The 13,947-nt window shown below is 40.2% G+C and overlaps 1 protein-coding gene and 2 long non-coding RNA genes across 3 annotated transcripts; 1 reads left to right on the forward strand and 2 right to left on the reverse strand.

Annotated features, from left to right (window-relative positions):
- Positions 1-202: 202 nt before the first annotated feature.
- Positions 203-7,674, reverse strand: LOC120740665. Its single transcript, XR_005697436.1, has 2 exons — positions 7,600-7,674; positions 203-2,261 (listed from the first exon to the last, which is right to left on the reverse strand). It is a non-coding gene; the product is annotated as an uncharacterized LOC120740665 (long non-coding RNA).
- A 2,071-nt stretch (positions 7,675-9,745) lies between these two features.
- On the reverse strand, positions 9,746-11,649 carry LOC120740688. The gene is made up of 2 exons (XR_005697445.1): positions 11,552-11,649; positions 9,746-9,896 (listed from the first exon to the last, which is right to left on the reverse strand). It is a non-coding gene; the product is annotated as an uncharacterized LOC120740688 (long non-coding RNA).
- On the forward strand, positions 10,456-12,920 carry LOC120740687 (TBC1 domain family member 2A-like). Its single transcript, XM_040043176.1, has 5 exons — positions 10,456-10,517; positions 10,605-10,725; positions 10,810-10,995; positions 11,620-11,741; positions 12,071-12,920. Exons 2-5 carry the CDS (start codon positions 10,684-10,686, stop codon positions 12,270-12,272), a joined length of 552 nt encoding a protein of 183 aa, XP_039899110.1. The 5' UTR covers positions 10,456-10,517; positions 10,605-10,683; the 3' UTR covers positions 12,273-12,920.
- The last annotated feature ends 1,027 nt before the right edge of the window (positions 12,921-13,947 follow it).

The raw sequence follows: 13,947 nt of genomic DNA on the forward strand, positions 1-13,947 counted from the left end.
TTTTGTTTCACAAATATGACATTCATGTCAAATGACATCTGCAGACTTTATAATGACCAGCAGGGGGCAGTGTATTGCAGTCTATGAGAACATTTACTGAGACCTGTTTCATGTCTCATTGAATCCAACATGATGTTGATTTTGTAAATTAAGGTCACATCTTCATCACATCTAATTTCAAAACACTGATCAATTTTTAAAAAAAAATGAATTCCATACCAATTGCAGGAATAAAATAGGAATAAATAACAAACGAGAAATACATACAAAACAAGAGAAAGGCACACATGAGAGAACAGGTCACATGACAGCACAGCATTATCTACCCACACTTTGAACTAAATAACAGATAGCACATATTTATTCAACTTGCAGGCAATGAAAACAAACGGAAATCAGAGTAAAATTTAAAAACTTTTATTGATGTTAACTTGAAGTGCTGAATTAGCCCTGTTGTCAGTTCAAATCACTTCAATCTATAGCGCACTTTAAGGTCTGTAGACCTTAAAAAGTAATACACTGCAAGGTAAGCTTGCAGCATCTTACTTTAAGGTCAACTGTGAAACTTTGTGGAAAGCCTGAGACAAGTTGATGAGTCAGTGAAGCGCACTTCCTTCTGATGACGGCTATACTGAGGTGAGTTTTTAAGCATATCCTGAACTTTAATCATTATTAGACTTCTGACACCTGGCAAATAAACTCTCGTGCGATATGAGAACATAACAGCAAAAAGCCAGTAGCTGGTACATGAATGGATAAAAATTGGATCCCTCTTCGATTGAATTGGTTGCCCTCTCATATTACGTTGTTGGAACCTAACCGCATCCACTGAATTAATGCAGTTTTCAGGACAGTAAAAACAGAGAACTCTGATATACACAATTTCTGATTGCTGATAGTGTTTCTTAATGCAAAATGGGCTTCCATTTAATATGCAATTGCTTTATGTTCGATCTTTAGTGAAGAAGGGTCATTTTTGATTCTGTGGACAAGGGATGCAAATGGAATGTGAAGACAACAGGTAGTAGGGTGAATTAGGGTTTCGTGTGGTCTTCAGTGCATGAATTTTAGTGCCACTTTATTTCAACTTTTTATTAATGTACTCAAAAGAAAAACAAGAACCACAAAGGAGATTCTTGTGATTCTTGTTTGTGCTATCTGTTTGTGAAAGAAAGCACATTTTACCACATCATACTGTGTTTGCTGCCATTTATTTTACTCGTCCTGCCTGAGTGTCTGGGCTGCGTTTGTCTGTGCACCTTTGTTCTGGCCTTCTGCTGATGGGTTTCACATGCTGGGCTTTCCCTCTTGGTCCAGACCCAGCAGCCTGCTGCTGACCACACACAGCCTACAAACTGATCCATCCATGCATCCATGCATGCATGGCCTGGTTATTGTTGAGTTATCACCTCCAGCTCCTTGCTCATAACCAGGTAGATACTGGGCTGGGCCTGATCTCTGAGCTCAATAACAATGACAAAAATGCCAAACACTTTACTCTTCATGGTAAAAAATGTTTATAATACAGTAAAAACTGGATGTAGCCAAAATCAGTGTTTTATATACAGTGTAAGTGAACAACATTGCTACACTGCTGGTGTTTGATTGATTGAGGCTTTCTTTATAAGAACTATGATATCATTTCTTTTGCTGATTGACAGTTTTTATATAATTTTTATATCATATATAGCTTTCAAGAAGCCAAAGATCACTGGACTAAAAGACTACAGACCTGTGGCTCTGACATCTGGTCATGAAGTCTTTTGAGCGCCTGGTTCTCTCCTATCTTAAGACCCTCACGGCCCCCCTCCTGGACCCCCTGCAGTTTGCATACAGAGCCAACAGGTCTGTAGACGATGCCATCAACATGGCTCTACACTTCGTCCTGCAGAATCTACGCCAGGATCCTGTTTGTGGACTTCAGCTCTACCTTCAACACCATCCTTTCAGACCTTCTTCAAGGATTGCTTTCCCAGATGAATGTGCCTGATCCCATCTGCCGGTGGATCACTGACTTCCTGACGGACAGGAAACAACCAGTGAGGCTGGGGAAGAATGTCTTGGACTCCCGGACCATCAGCACGAGCTCCCCTCAGGGCTGTGTTCTTTCTTCTATGCCCTTCTCCCTGTACACCAACTGCCGCACCCTCCAACCACCAGTCTGTCAAATTAATTAAGCTTGCAGATGACACCACCATTATTGGACTCCTCTCAGACGGGGATAAGTCTGCCTACAGGATGGAGGCTGAACATCTGGTGTCCTGATGCAGCCGCAACAACCAGGTGCTGAATAAGTGTTATTTTCATTTACCACAAGAGGGAGATGCACTTAAATCTCTGAAGCACAATTGCTTAAGGTTAAAAACCAGGTGGATCTCATGAATAATACCCTTATATAAGTATTGGATCCTCAAGGCTATAGATGCAGGTTAGTGGCTCTGAGTTTTACTGGCCCAAGTACATTTTTATTGGCTTGTGAACAAAGCTGTAGTTTTTGTATTTTTAAATATTAACGCAATTTAATTGAGACATTATTTATATTATTTCACTTTCAATGTGAAAAATGCTGTAAAAACGTTGAAAATAATAGTCACCCCTGTTCGCTGCAATGTAAAATAGTACAACTGCTGTCAGCCTTCATTAAGTTGCATCATTTAAACATTTGCATATTTTTATTCAACTTCTGCAGGATGCTTTGATGAAAGACTCCCTTTTCCCAAGTAAAGGCTTTACTAGAGGTCACAGGAACAGCGCTGCTGTTTTGGATGCGGAAAAATGTTGTCTTTCACTCTACCTGAGCTCAGTGTCTCAGTAAGGGCTCCGCCTCATTGTAGCTGACGCTGAAATGTTTGTGTGGGTTGCCATGACAACACCAGAAGTGCGTCTGAGATCGTGTCCAAATTCATGGGCTGCATCCTCCTGAGGACTCGGTGTCCTGACAAAACGTCTTACTTTGGCAAAACGTCCTACCGTAAGTAGTTCATGCGTTCTCGGCGGCTCTAGTGACCCTCGAACTCTCGGCTAGCTATCCAGGTGGTGGATAACATACGTCTCCCCCACAAGAGCACAAATCTACAACTTTTCTACTACTGGTTTTACAAGGCGTACACGGTAAAAACATTATGCTGTTATTTGTTAAGCACTTGTGCACCTTGTGAAAAGAAATAAGTGGCTGAGATGGATGTCATATGTGCTATTGATATTATTTTACTTGTTTCTAGTTTTCACGGTGCTCCATGATTGTGAGAGGAATAAAAAAGAATTGTGGACATCAGTACGAAGCATGGATTCTTTTGACCAGAGTAGATACACTGGTCCCTTGAATATACTAATCTTTTTGAGGTGGGTGACTGTTCCTGTGTATTTACAGAAACAATGGTTGTGATAACCTCAGCTGTTTCAGAGGGTGACTGTTCGTTGCTTTGCGCACTTTTAAATCTGTATACAATGCTTTGTTCCCTTTTTGTGTTCTGAGGTTTAAACAAAGATGTACTAGATGTATTATACCGGTCCCTCGAATCTACAAATCTTTTAGATGTGGATGACTGTTCATTTTCATCTGTGTTTACAGAAACACTGGGTGTTGGAACCTCAGTAGTTTCTTTTTGGCTGACAGACTCTGGAGCTGTACAAGAGGAATAAAGAGCTGCAATTCTTTCATGAACCTGACCTGGGAAGGGAGAGAAATATATTTTTCTTTTGTTTTTGTTTGTCTTCTTGTTTTATTTGATTCCTTGTGGGATTTGGATCCAACAAGTAAAGTATGCATATTATGCACACACACAAACACACATGCAGCTATTACCATTTCTTGTATTCTTGAATAAAGACATTGATCTGACACATTTAAAATGCAGCCAATTGTTTTTATTGTTATATTATTAAGAAAAAAGAAAAGATGGGGGTGGGGGGGATGTAAAGAAGAGCTTAAAGGAAAGGGCTAGAGGAGAGAAAACCCCAACAATTAGCAGGGCATTTTTTTACTTGGACAAATTGTTAATAAAGTTTCCATATCTGTAACAATGATGACAGTATAATTGTTTATAAACAATTATATTGACAATTATATGTGTCCAGTATGTTGGCTCATTTTCTTTTACTTTTTGCATTTGAAAATAAAAGTTGGGCTGATTTTGACACCATTACAAGAAGTGTTGTTAATGATTCTTTTTGAATTAAAATCAGGTTACCACAAATTGTTTTTTAATTTAGTAGAACTTGAAATGTTTGTCAGTGGGTAAACCATTCGTAATGCAAAGTCAGAAACATCGACTTATCTTACGTAGGTGAGCTTATTCTTGTCCTAACACAGTGCATTGAAAGAAACTCTGGACTGTGCAGTGATGACTAATATGTGCTTCTAAAGCAAGTCAGTCAAAGTGCGTCTTGGACAAGAAAACGTATGCTAAATTTACTTTGAGTTTTGCTTGTTGACTGCACACAAAAAATGACTAGGCACTATGCTATGAAGCTTTTTTTTTGTCTGTTTGTTTTGTTGGTTTTTGTTTTTTGCCCTTTATCACCATTCCTCTTCCCTGCTGTTTTTCTTTCCCTCTTTCTTTCTCCCCTTTCTTTCCCCCAGTCATGTCTGTCCTATGTGTAGCAAATGAAAATAAAATAAACAATAAAAACAAAGGTGAATCAAATAGACCAATACGGCAAGGCCGGGATGGTCCATTTGGTAAAGTAAATCCGTTAGTTATATTTAACATAATGTAAAATGGTAACATTATGTTTACAATGTTACCATTTTACATTTTGTTAAATGGTAACATTCTGTTTACAATGTTACCATTTTACATTATGTTAAATGGTAACATTATGTCTACAATGTTACCATTTTACATTATGTTAAATTGTAACATTCTGTTTACAATGCAATGTTACCATTTTACATTATGTTAAATGGTAACATTCTGTTTACAATGCAATGTTACCATTTTACATTATGTTAAATGGTAACATTCTGTTTACAATGCAATGTTACCATTTTACATTATGTTAAATGGTAACATTCTGTTTACAATGTTACCATTTTACATTATGTTAAATGGTAACATTATGTCTACAATGTTACCATTTTACATTATGTTAAATGGTAACATTATGTTTACAATGTTACCATTTTACATTATGTTAAATGGTAACATTATGTCTACAATGTTACCATTTTACATTATGTTAAATGGTAACATTATGTCTACAATGTTACCATTTTACATTATGTTAAATGGTAACATTCTGTTTACAATGTTACCATTTTACATTATGTTAAATGGTAACATTCTGTTTACAATGTTACCATTTTACATTATGTTAAATGGTAACATTCTGTTTACAATGCAATGTTACCATTTTACATCACACACATCAGAACCGGTCAAGATCTTCAACTCAACCAGACGTTGTAAGATAACGCCCTTAATTTCCTTCTTCACACTATATTTCTTTACTGGAATATCAAAGTGTGCCGCAATACTCAATAAGTCGTCTTTGCGACATAACTCAAACTTCTCAGGTCTCGGAGCACGAATAAATTCTTCTAAGTCGAACTCCATACTTAATGACCAGTCTGTAACAATGTTGCGAGACACGGGTGGTTCACAGTCCATCATTCGAGAGGGTATTTTGCCTTTGTCTGTTGAGTCATCCTGTCGGTCTAGTGTTGTGGTCCAGGGTATTGGAATGACTTTTGTGTCTGCACCTTTGCACAATGTTCATATCACTTCTTCTGTGTTCAGTGGAGTTGGTAAGGTCGCTGTCCTCCCCTCGCTGCCAATAAAAGGGGTTGATTTCATCCTAGGGAATGATTTAGCAGGTGGAAAAGTGATGCCTGTCCCTGAGATGCTGGATAAGCCTGAAACAGGCTTGGAAGTTAGCCAGCAAGAAAATGCTAACATTTTTCCTGCTTGTGTGGTGACTAGATCTCGGTCCAGGAGGTATGACCTTGATTTGTCTGACTCTTTCCTCGTTGTGACAGAAGGACCTGATAGTGTTAGACCAGAAGCTACGCTAAAAGATGAGTCTGGAAGGATGTTTTCTCTTACTGACGCAGACATAAAACTGCCTGCTTCTAGAGAGGAATTTATTGTTGCACAGCATGAAATATGATGTACTGAAGGAGTCCATCCTTCGTGCTTATGAGCTTGTACCTGAGGCCTACCGACAAAAGTTCAGGAATCATAAGAAGTCTAATGGTCAAACATATGTAGAGTTCGCACGTGAGAAGGCAGTTCTTTTTGACAAGTGGTGCACAGCAAGTGAAGTGAAGAAAGAGTTTGAAGCGCTTCGTCAGCTAGTCCTGTTGGAAGATTTTAAGAATCTATTACCAGAGAAGCTTGTAATGTTTTTAAATGAGCAAAAGGTTGCCTCACTGTCAAAAGCAGCCGTTTTGGCTGATGAGTTCACTTTGACTCACAGAAATGTGTTTGCATCACCCCCTCGTTCAGATAAAGTGTTGATCACACGCTCACTGAAGCCTGATCGGGGTCAGCCTGAACCCAGAGCTATGGACAACGCTGGTGCTTGGTACAGTGTTACTGCCTTGTAATTAAGTATGGAGTTCGACTTAGAAGAATTTATTCGTGCTCCGAGACCTGAGAAGTTTGAGTTATGTCGCAAAGACGACTTATTGAGTATTGCGGCACACTTTGATATTCCAGTAAAGAAATATAGTGCGAAGAAGGAAATTAAGGGCGTTATCGTACAACGTCTGGTTGAGTTGAAGATCTTGACCGGTTCTGATGTGTGTGATAGTAACGTTCTCTCTGTTGAGCAAGGTGTCGCACCTCTGAAGGCGGAGGATGGTGCTATAGCCACTCCCCCCAAAGTCCAGGTGGAGCCTACGGTTCCTCCCACTCTACCTCGCTTTGATCCTCTGTCCCCAGACTTCAGTGGGTCAAATGGACATGCTAGACTTAAGGTGCGTCTAGCTCACCTTCGGCTGGAAACACCGCAAAACACTCAGCTCACTAGCTGTACCCACACAAATGGCACTCTGGCCCAGAGCTCACCCTGCTCTGGGCTTAAATACCCTTAATTGCTGATGGGAGTCAGCTGTACAGGAGGGAAAGGTGGCACCTCAGGCAGGGGAGGTAGTGGGACACGCCCACACAGGCACCCTCAGGAGAGAGAGAGAGGCTAGGGCCGTAACATGGTTTTTGTTTTTTGCCCTTTATCACCATTCCTCTTCCCTGCTGTTTTTCTTTCCCTCTTTCTTTCTCCCCTTTCTTTCCCCCAGTCATGTCTGTCCTATGTGTAGCAAGTGAAAATAAAATAAACAATAAAAACAAAGGTGAATCAAATAGACCAATACGGCAAGGCCGGGATGGTCCATTTGGTAAAGTAAATCCGTTAGTTATATTTAACATAATGTAAAATGGTAACATTCTGTTTACTATGTTACCATTTTACATTATGTTAAATGGTAACATTCTGTTTACAATGTTACCATTTTACATTATGTTAAATGGTAACATTATGTCTACAATGTTACCATTTTACATTATGTTAAATGGTAACATTATGTCTACAATGTCTACAAGTCATCTCGGACGGGGATGAGTCTGCCTATAGGAGGGAGGTTGAACGTCTGGTGACCTGGTGCAGCCACAACAACCTGGTGCTGAATGCCCAGAAGACAGTGGAGATTATTGTGGACTTCAGGAAGCACACAGCCCCACTCCCCCCCATCATCCTGACTGACACCCCCATCACCTCTGTAGACTCATTCCGCTTCCTGGGTACCACCATCACCCAGGACCTGAAGTGGGAGCCCACCATCACCTCCGTCATCAAGAAAGCCCAGCAGAGGATGTACTTCCTGAGGCAGCTGAAGAAATTCAACCTGCCAACACGGACGATGATGCAATTCTACACTGCAATCATCGAGTCCATCCTCACCTCCTCCATCACTGTGTGGTACGCTGGAGCCACTATCAGGGACAAACAGAGACTGCAGCGTGTTGTGCGCTCTGCTGAGAAGGTGATTGGCTGCAGACTCCCATCTCTGCAGGACCTGTACACCTCCAGGACACTGCGGCGTGCAGCTCGGATCTCAGCTGACCCTTCTCACCCTGGACACAGTCTGTTTGACCTGCTCCCCTCAGGCAGGAGGCTCCGGTCCATTCGCACCAGAACCTCTCGCCATAAGAACAGTTTCTTCCCCTCTGCTGTTGGACACATGAACAATAACCACATGACTGTCCCCGCCACTAACACATGACCCTACGCTGTGTCACTGCATCATTTCATGTTTGGCACCGATCACCACCTGCACTCATGTATATATCTTTCTACGTAGCACTCATAAGTCTTATTCTCATGTATATATCTCATGTATATCTCATGCACATATCTTTCTTTCTACATAGCACTTTAATTCTTATTGTTTGCACTGAAGCACCGCAGCAATTTCCTAATGTTGTAAACCTCAACATCTGGCAATAAACCCCATTCTGATTCTCTGACAATGTTACCATTTTACATTATGTTAAATGGTAACATTATGTTTACAATGTTACCATTTTACATTATGTTAAATGGTAACATTCTGTTTACAATGTTACCATTTTACATTATGTTAAATGGTAACATTCTGTTTACAATGTTACCATTTTACATTATGTTAAATGGTAACATTCTGTTTACAATGTTACCATTTTACATTTTGTTAAATGGTAACATTATGTTTACAATGTTACCATTTCACATTATGTTAAATTGTAACATTATGTTTACAATGTTACCATTTTACATTATGTTAAATGGTAACATTATGTTTACGATGTTACCATTTTACGTTATGTTAAATTGTCAGTAGGCCTGGTACCGGAACCGAGCTGGACCCGCTTTTACTTTCAGCCATCAGAAGAGGGTACACTGTGGTCATAACAATACTCAGACTGTAGCATTTAAAGGTCCCAAAGTGTACCAGGAAAATATCCCCCGCACGATTACACCAGCAGCCTGAATTGTGAATGTGAGGGAGGATGGACCCATGCTTTCATGTCGTTCACTCCAGGCTGATATAAAAATGATATAACTAATACTACTTCTACTAATAATGACAATAACAACAAAATAATAATAATAATGTCAAAAATACCAGTAACAATAATAACAATAACAACATAAACAACAACATTACTAATAATAATAATAAAGATAAACAAATGTATTAAAAAAATTAATAATGATAATAATAATAAAACTGATCATAACAGTAACAATATCAATCATAACAACAACAGTACTAACAACAATAATAACAATAACAATGAAGGATGAGAGGCGAAACGTCTTCAAAAAAGTTAAAGAAGTCCGCTTGCTTTTTTTCCCCAAGCTCCTTAGAGTTCTCTGAAAATGGTCAGGTAGAAGGACTGGACTGAAAATGAGCAAAAAAGCGGCCAAAGCCCAAGGAAGTTGAAAGACTGGAAACTATTGCTGAGGTCATGTCAGTGTAAAAAGTTACCTACAAGTCTGGCACCTTGGAAGCAAAACATAAAGAAATAAGGTGTAAGGCCAAATGTTTGGTCCTGCAGCCAACCGGACCATGAAATATAGAGCACAGGTGAACAAAGTGAGGCAGCAGTTTGCTGATTTCCACCTTGTGTCTTTCATGTTGATCAGCTTAGTAGTTTGCCAGCTTTCTAGCTGTTAAAGACTTTTGGCGAGAGGTTATTCATATTTGAACTCTAATTGAACCCCTCTTTTTTTTTACTGTTTTTTTGTATGTTTGTTTTATGGGTTTTTTGTTGTCTTAGATGGCCTGACTCAGCAGGTGGGGGCAGTTTCTGAGTTCACCTTCATTCAAACAGTGCAGAAATGGTTTCGCTATGCTCCAGACCGGATGGGTGGTGCAGGATGCCCGATATCCAGCCCCGTCATGGAGTAAACTAAAAACAGTAAATAATACATTTAACAAACAAGCAAGCTCTAAATTTAAGCGGAGAGACTGCAGACGTAGCCACACCATTCCAGGGCTTTTTGGTTAGCATGAGGGGTCTAGCCAGGACCCTTACTGGATACTGGGTGGGAATCGAACTTGCGACTCCAAAGACGTGTAGTCTTACCACTACACTATCCAGCTGCGCTACACTATCCACCAAAAAAGTTTTTAGAAAATTTGATAAAGTCTGATGCTTAATATTGTAGGGATATTAATATCCCTATGATATTAATAGGGATTAATAACACAGAGAAGTCATACTTCTGTTATGACAGAATTAATTTGGTGAATTATATTTACAATTGTAACATTGTAAACATAATGTTACGATTTTACATTATGTTAAATTGTAACATAATGTATGCGACAAACACATATGCAGCTATTACCATTTCTTGTATTCTTGAATAAAGAAATTGATCTCTCTCTCATCTCTCGCTCTGCTTTTTCTCCGCTGCGATTGTTACGCGGTCGCGTAGCAACGAGAGACCTCCGACCCGTAAGTGCTGCCGCTCTGAGCCTTCTCCTGGCATAACCCTGCCATTGGCTACTGCCAGGGACTCAACAGGTCAGAACAAAAGTATAAATTTTATATCTGAGTTCTTATGTGGACCCGCCTTTCAGGCAGAACCTCACCTTCCATGAATGTCCACAGGTTAGCGGCCCTCGCTCTGCTGGTCCTCCAAAGTGAAGAAGACGCCTTCTGGTGTCTGGTGGCAGTGGCGGAAGCCATCATGCCTCAGGACTACTACACCAAGAATCTGGTGGCCTCTCAGGTCAGCAGACACACTCACCTGCTTGCCTGCTGTGATCTGTTTTAGTGATCAGTGAGGCTGATCTCTGTGAGTCTTTGTGCTCAGGCGGACCAGCGCGTGCTGAAGGACTTCATGGCGGAGAAGCTTCCTCGCCTGGCATCTCACTTTGAGGATCACAACATTGACGTCTCTCTGGTCACCTTCAACTGGTTCCTGGTGGTTTTTGTGGAGAGTCTGCCCAGCGACATCCTGATGCCTCTGTGGGACGCCTTCCTGTATGAGGGTACCAAGGTACCATACACCCGAACGCACCATGACAGAAATGCAGACAACACTTGAATGCACCACAGTAGTGTCCATGGAAACAAAAATGATTTTGTTTTGACCTTTAGATGTCTTTATTTACATTTTAGGAGTAATAAGACATTGTTTACTAAGCATGGGGAACTGTCATGTGACATGAAATAGGAGTGGGAAAGCAGATAATTCTAGTAACGACCTCACAGTCTACCACAAGCAGCGTAAATCCAGACGATGAGCGGGACAATGCCTTTGGGCTTGTTTCTGCAATGTGACAAATGCAGCACAGCTTTTACATCGTTTGTCTCAGGAAATAAAATCACAGTGCAGACACAGAAATATATACCACACAGGGATAAATGCTGACAACAGCTTCAGCCACATAGATCCAACCCAAAAGTTTCATTTAAACTTAAAGCTCAACTACCAAGTAAGTTAATATTATCTGGCAACTGAGGAACCAAGTGGCTTATTGGAAATCGATCAGAGCTGTAATGAGTAAAGGGCCCAACTGCACCACAACTGAAAGAGTAATTTTCTGACTCACCTCCTCAAAGTTTCCAATTAATTGTGTGGCGTGAGTGTCCTGTTATGAAATGCGTGTCTGTGCTGCAGGTGATCTTCAGATACACTCTGGCTCTGTTCAAATACAAAGAGGACGACATCCTGAAGATTCACGACAGCGTGGAGATCTACCAGTACCTACGCTTCTTCACAAAGACCGTCTCCAATGCCAGGTACGCACTCGCCTCCACCCGCCTTAATCTACGAGCTGTTACACTCTCAGAAGTGTAGCGGATGTAGCTGTTGAATCTTTGAGCTTCAAACCCTTTTTACTGAAATTTTGTGAGAAGTTTAAATTTCCCTGATCACAGTAACAACGATTTAAAGATTTTTAAGTATCTGCAGCTCTCGGATACATGTGGTCCAGTCAGTCCAGTATTTCCTGCTCAAACTGCAGTACCTGAAGTATCAAGCAGCATAAAACAGAAACACTCAAGCTGATCAGTTTCCAGTTCCTCTGTGTTGGTGATCGAGTCCTTTCCACCTGCGTGTGTCCATGCAGGAAGCTGACCAGCATCGCCTTCAACGACATGAACCCATTCCCCAGCCGGCTGCTGAGGAACCGGCGAGTGCTCCACCTGGAGCGCCTGCAGGCGGAGCTGCGTGAGCTGGAGGAGCAGCACAAGGAGTTCATCACCGAGAGCGTCGTACGGAAAGACAAAGAGCTCGACGTCATGGTGAGCGAGGACGACGAGGACCTCTGATCACACGGGACGCTTCAGCTGCTCACTTCGAGACGTCGATGAGTTTTCCATGAGTTCAAGAGAATTTCACTAAACCGGCTGTTAACTGGTTTCCGTCACACTAAACACAGGATTGTGTCAGGTTCACCATCTCTACTAACACTACAAGGAAACAGACACATACAGATTTAACTGCATCACATCTCTGAAACAAGCTTGCAGTAAACAAATGTGTACTGTGTTCACGTGTGTAATAAGTCAGGCTGCAGAAATGTGCAGATGTATTTCAGTGAATTCATTTGGATTAATATGTGATAGCTTATTTATTTCATTGCATCTTTTGCTTTATACCTAAAAATGTGTGACATTTCTAAATGTAGTCACATCCCTATGAAACATGGTTGATTATCACCTGTAGTCACAGCTGGTGATAAAGTAATTAAAATGTCCAGCTATTCAAAAATAGGGCATTCTGCACAATGAGTACTTTTTGGTACTTGAAGTATATTTTGATGCTGATGCTTCAGGGCATTGTGCTGCATTGTCGAAGCTCTCTGGGCTTCCGGTTAGAACGACCTCACAGTGTTTTATTTTGATCTGGTGTAAAGTGCATTGTGCGGAAATGACAGCATGATAGTCACATGATAAAACTGACTTTTCTTTTTTTTTTTAAAAACATTTACTGGGTGTGCATCTTGTTCAGATGTCTTTTTCAGCATTTGTTCATAAATATTCTGTATATAAATATTTGATTTTCATTTATTTTACAGAGTCCTTTATTTTGTTTCACAAATATGACATTCATGTCAAATGACATCTGCAGACTTTATAATGACCAGCAGGGGGCAGTGTATTGCAGTCTATGAGAACATTTACTGAGACCTATTTCATGCACTAGTTTCATGTCTCATTGAATCCAACATGATGTTGATTTTGTAAATTAAGGTCACATCTTCATCACATCTAATTTCAAAACACTGATCAATTTTTTAAAAAAAAATGAATTCCATACCAATTGCAGGAATAAAATAGGAATAAATAACAAACGAGAAATACATACAAAACAAGAGAAAGGCACACATGAGAGAACAGGTCACATGACAGCACAGCATTATCTACCCACAATTTGAACTAAATAACAGATAGCACATATTTATTCAACTTGCAGGCAATGAAAACAAACGGAAATCAGAGTAAAATTTAAAAACTTTTATTGATGTTAACTTGAAGTGCTGAATTAGCCCTGTTGTCAGTTCAAATCACTTCAATCTATAGCGCACTTTAAGGTCTGTAGACCTTAAAAAGTAATACACTGCAAGGTAAGCTTGCAGCATCTTACTTTAAGGTCAACTGTGAAACTTTGTGGAAAGCCTGAGACAAGTTGATGAGTCAGTGAAGCGCACTTCCTTCTGATGACGGCTATACTGAGGTGAGTTTTTAAGCATATCCTGAACTTTAATCATTATTAGACTTCTGACACCTGGCAAATAAACTCTCGTGCGATATGAGAACATAACAGCAAAAAGCCAGTAGCTGGTACATGAATGGATAAAAATTGGATCCCTCTTCGATTGAATTGGTTGCCCTCTCATATTACGTTGTTGGAACCTAACCGCATCCACTGAATTAATGCAGTTTTCAGGACAGTAAAAACAGAGAACTCTGATATACACAATTTCTGATTGCTGATAGTGTT

The sequence above is a fragment of the Simochromis diagramma genome, unplaced genomic scaffold, assembly GCF_900408965.1.
Source record: "Simochromis diagramma unplaced genomic scaffold, fSimDia1.1 OVJJ01000433.1, whole genome shotgun sequence".
Lineage (NCBI taxonomy): Eukaryota > Metazoa > Chordata > Actinopteri > Cichliformes > Cichlidae > Simochromis > Simochromis diagramma.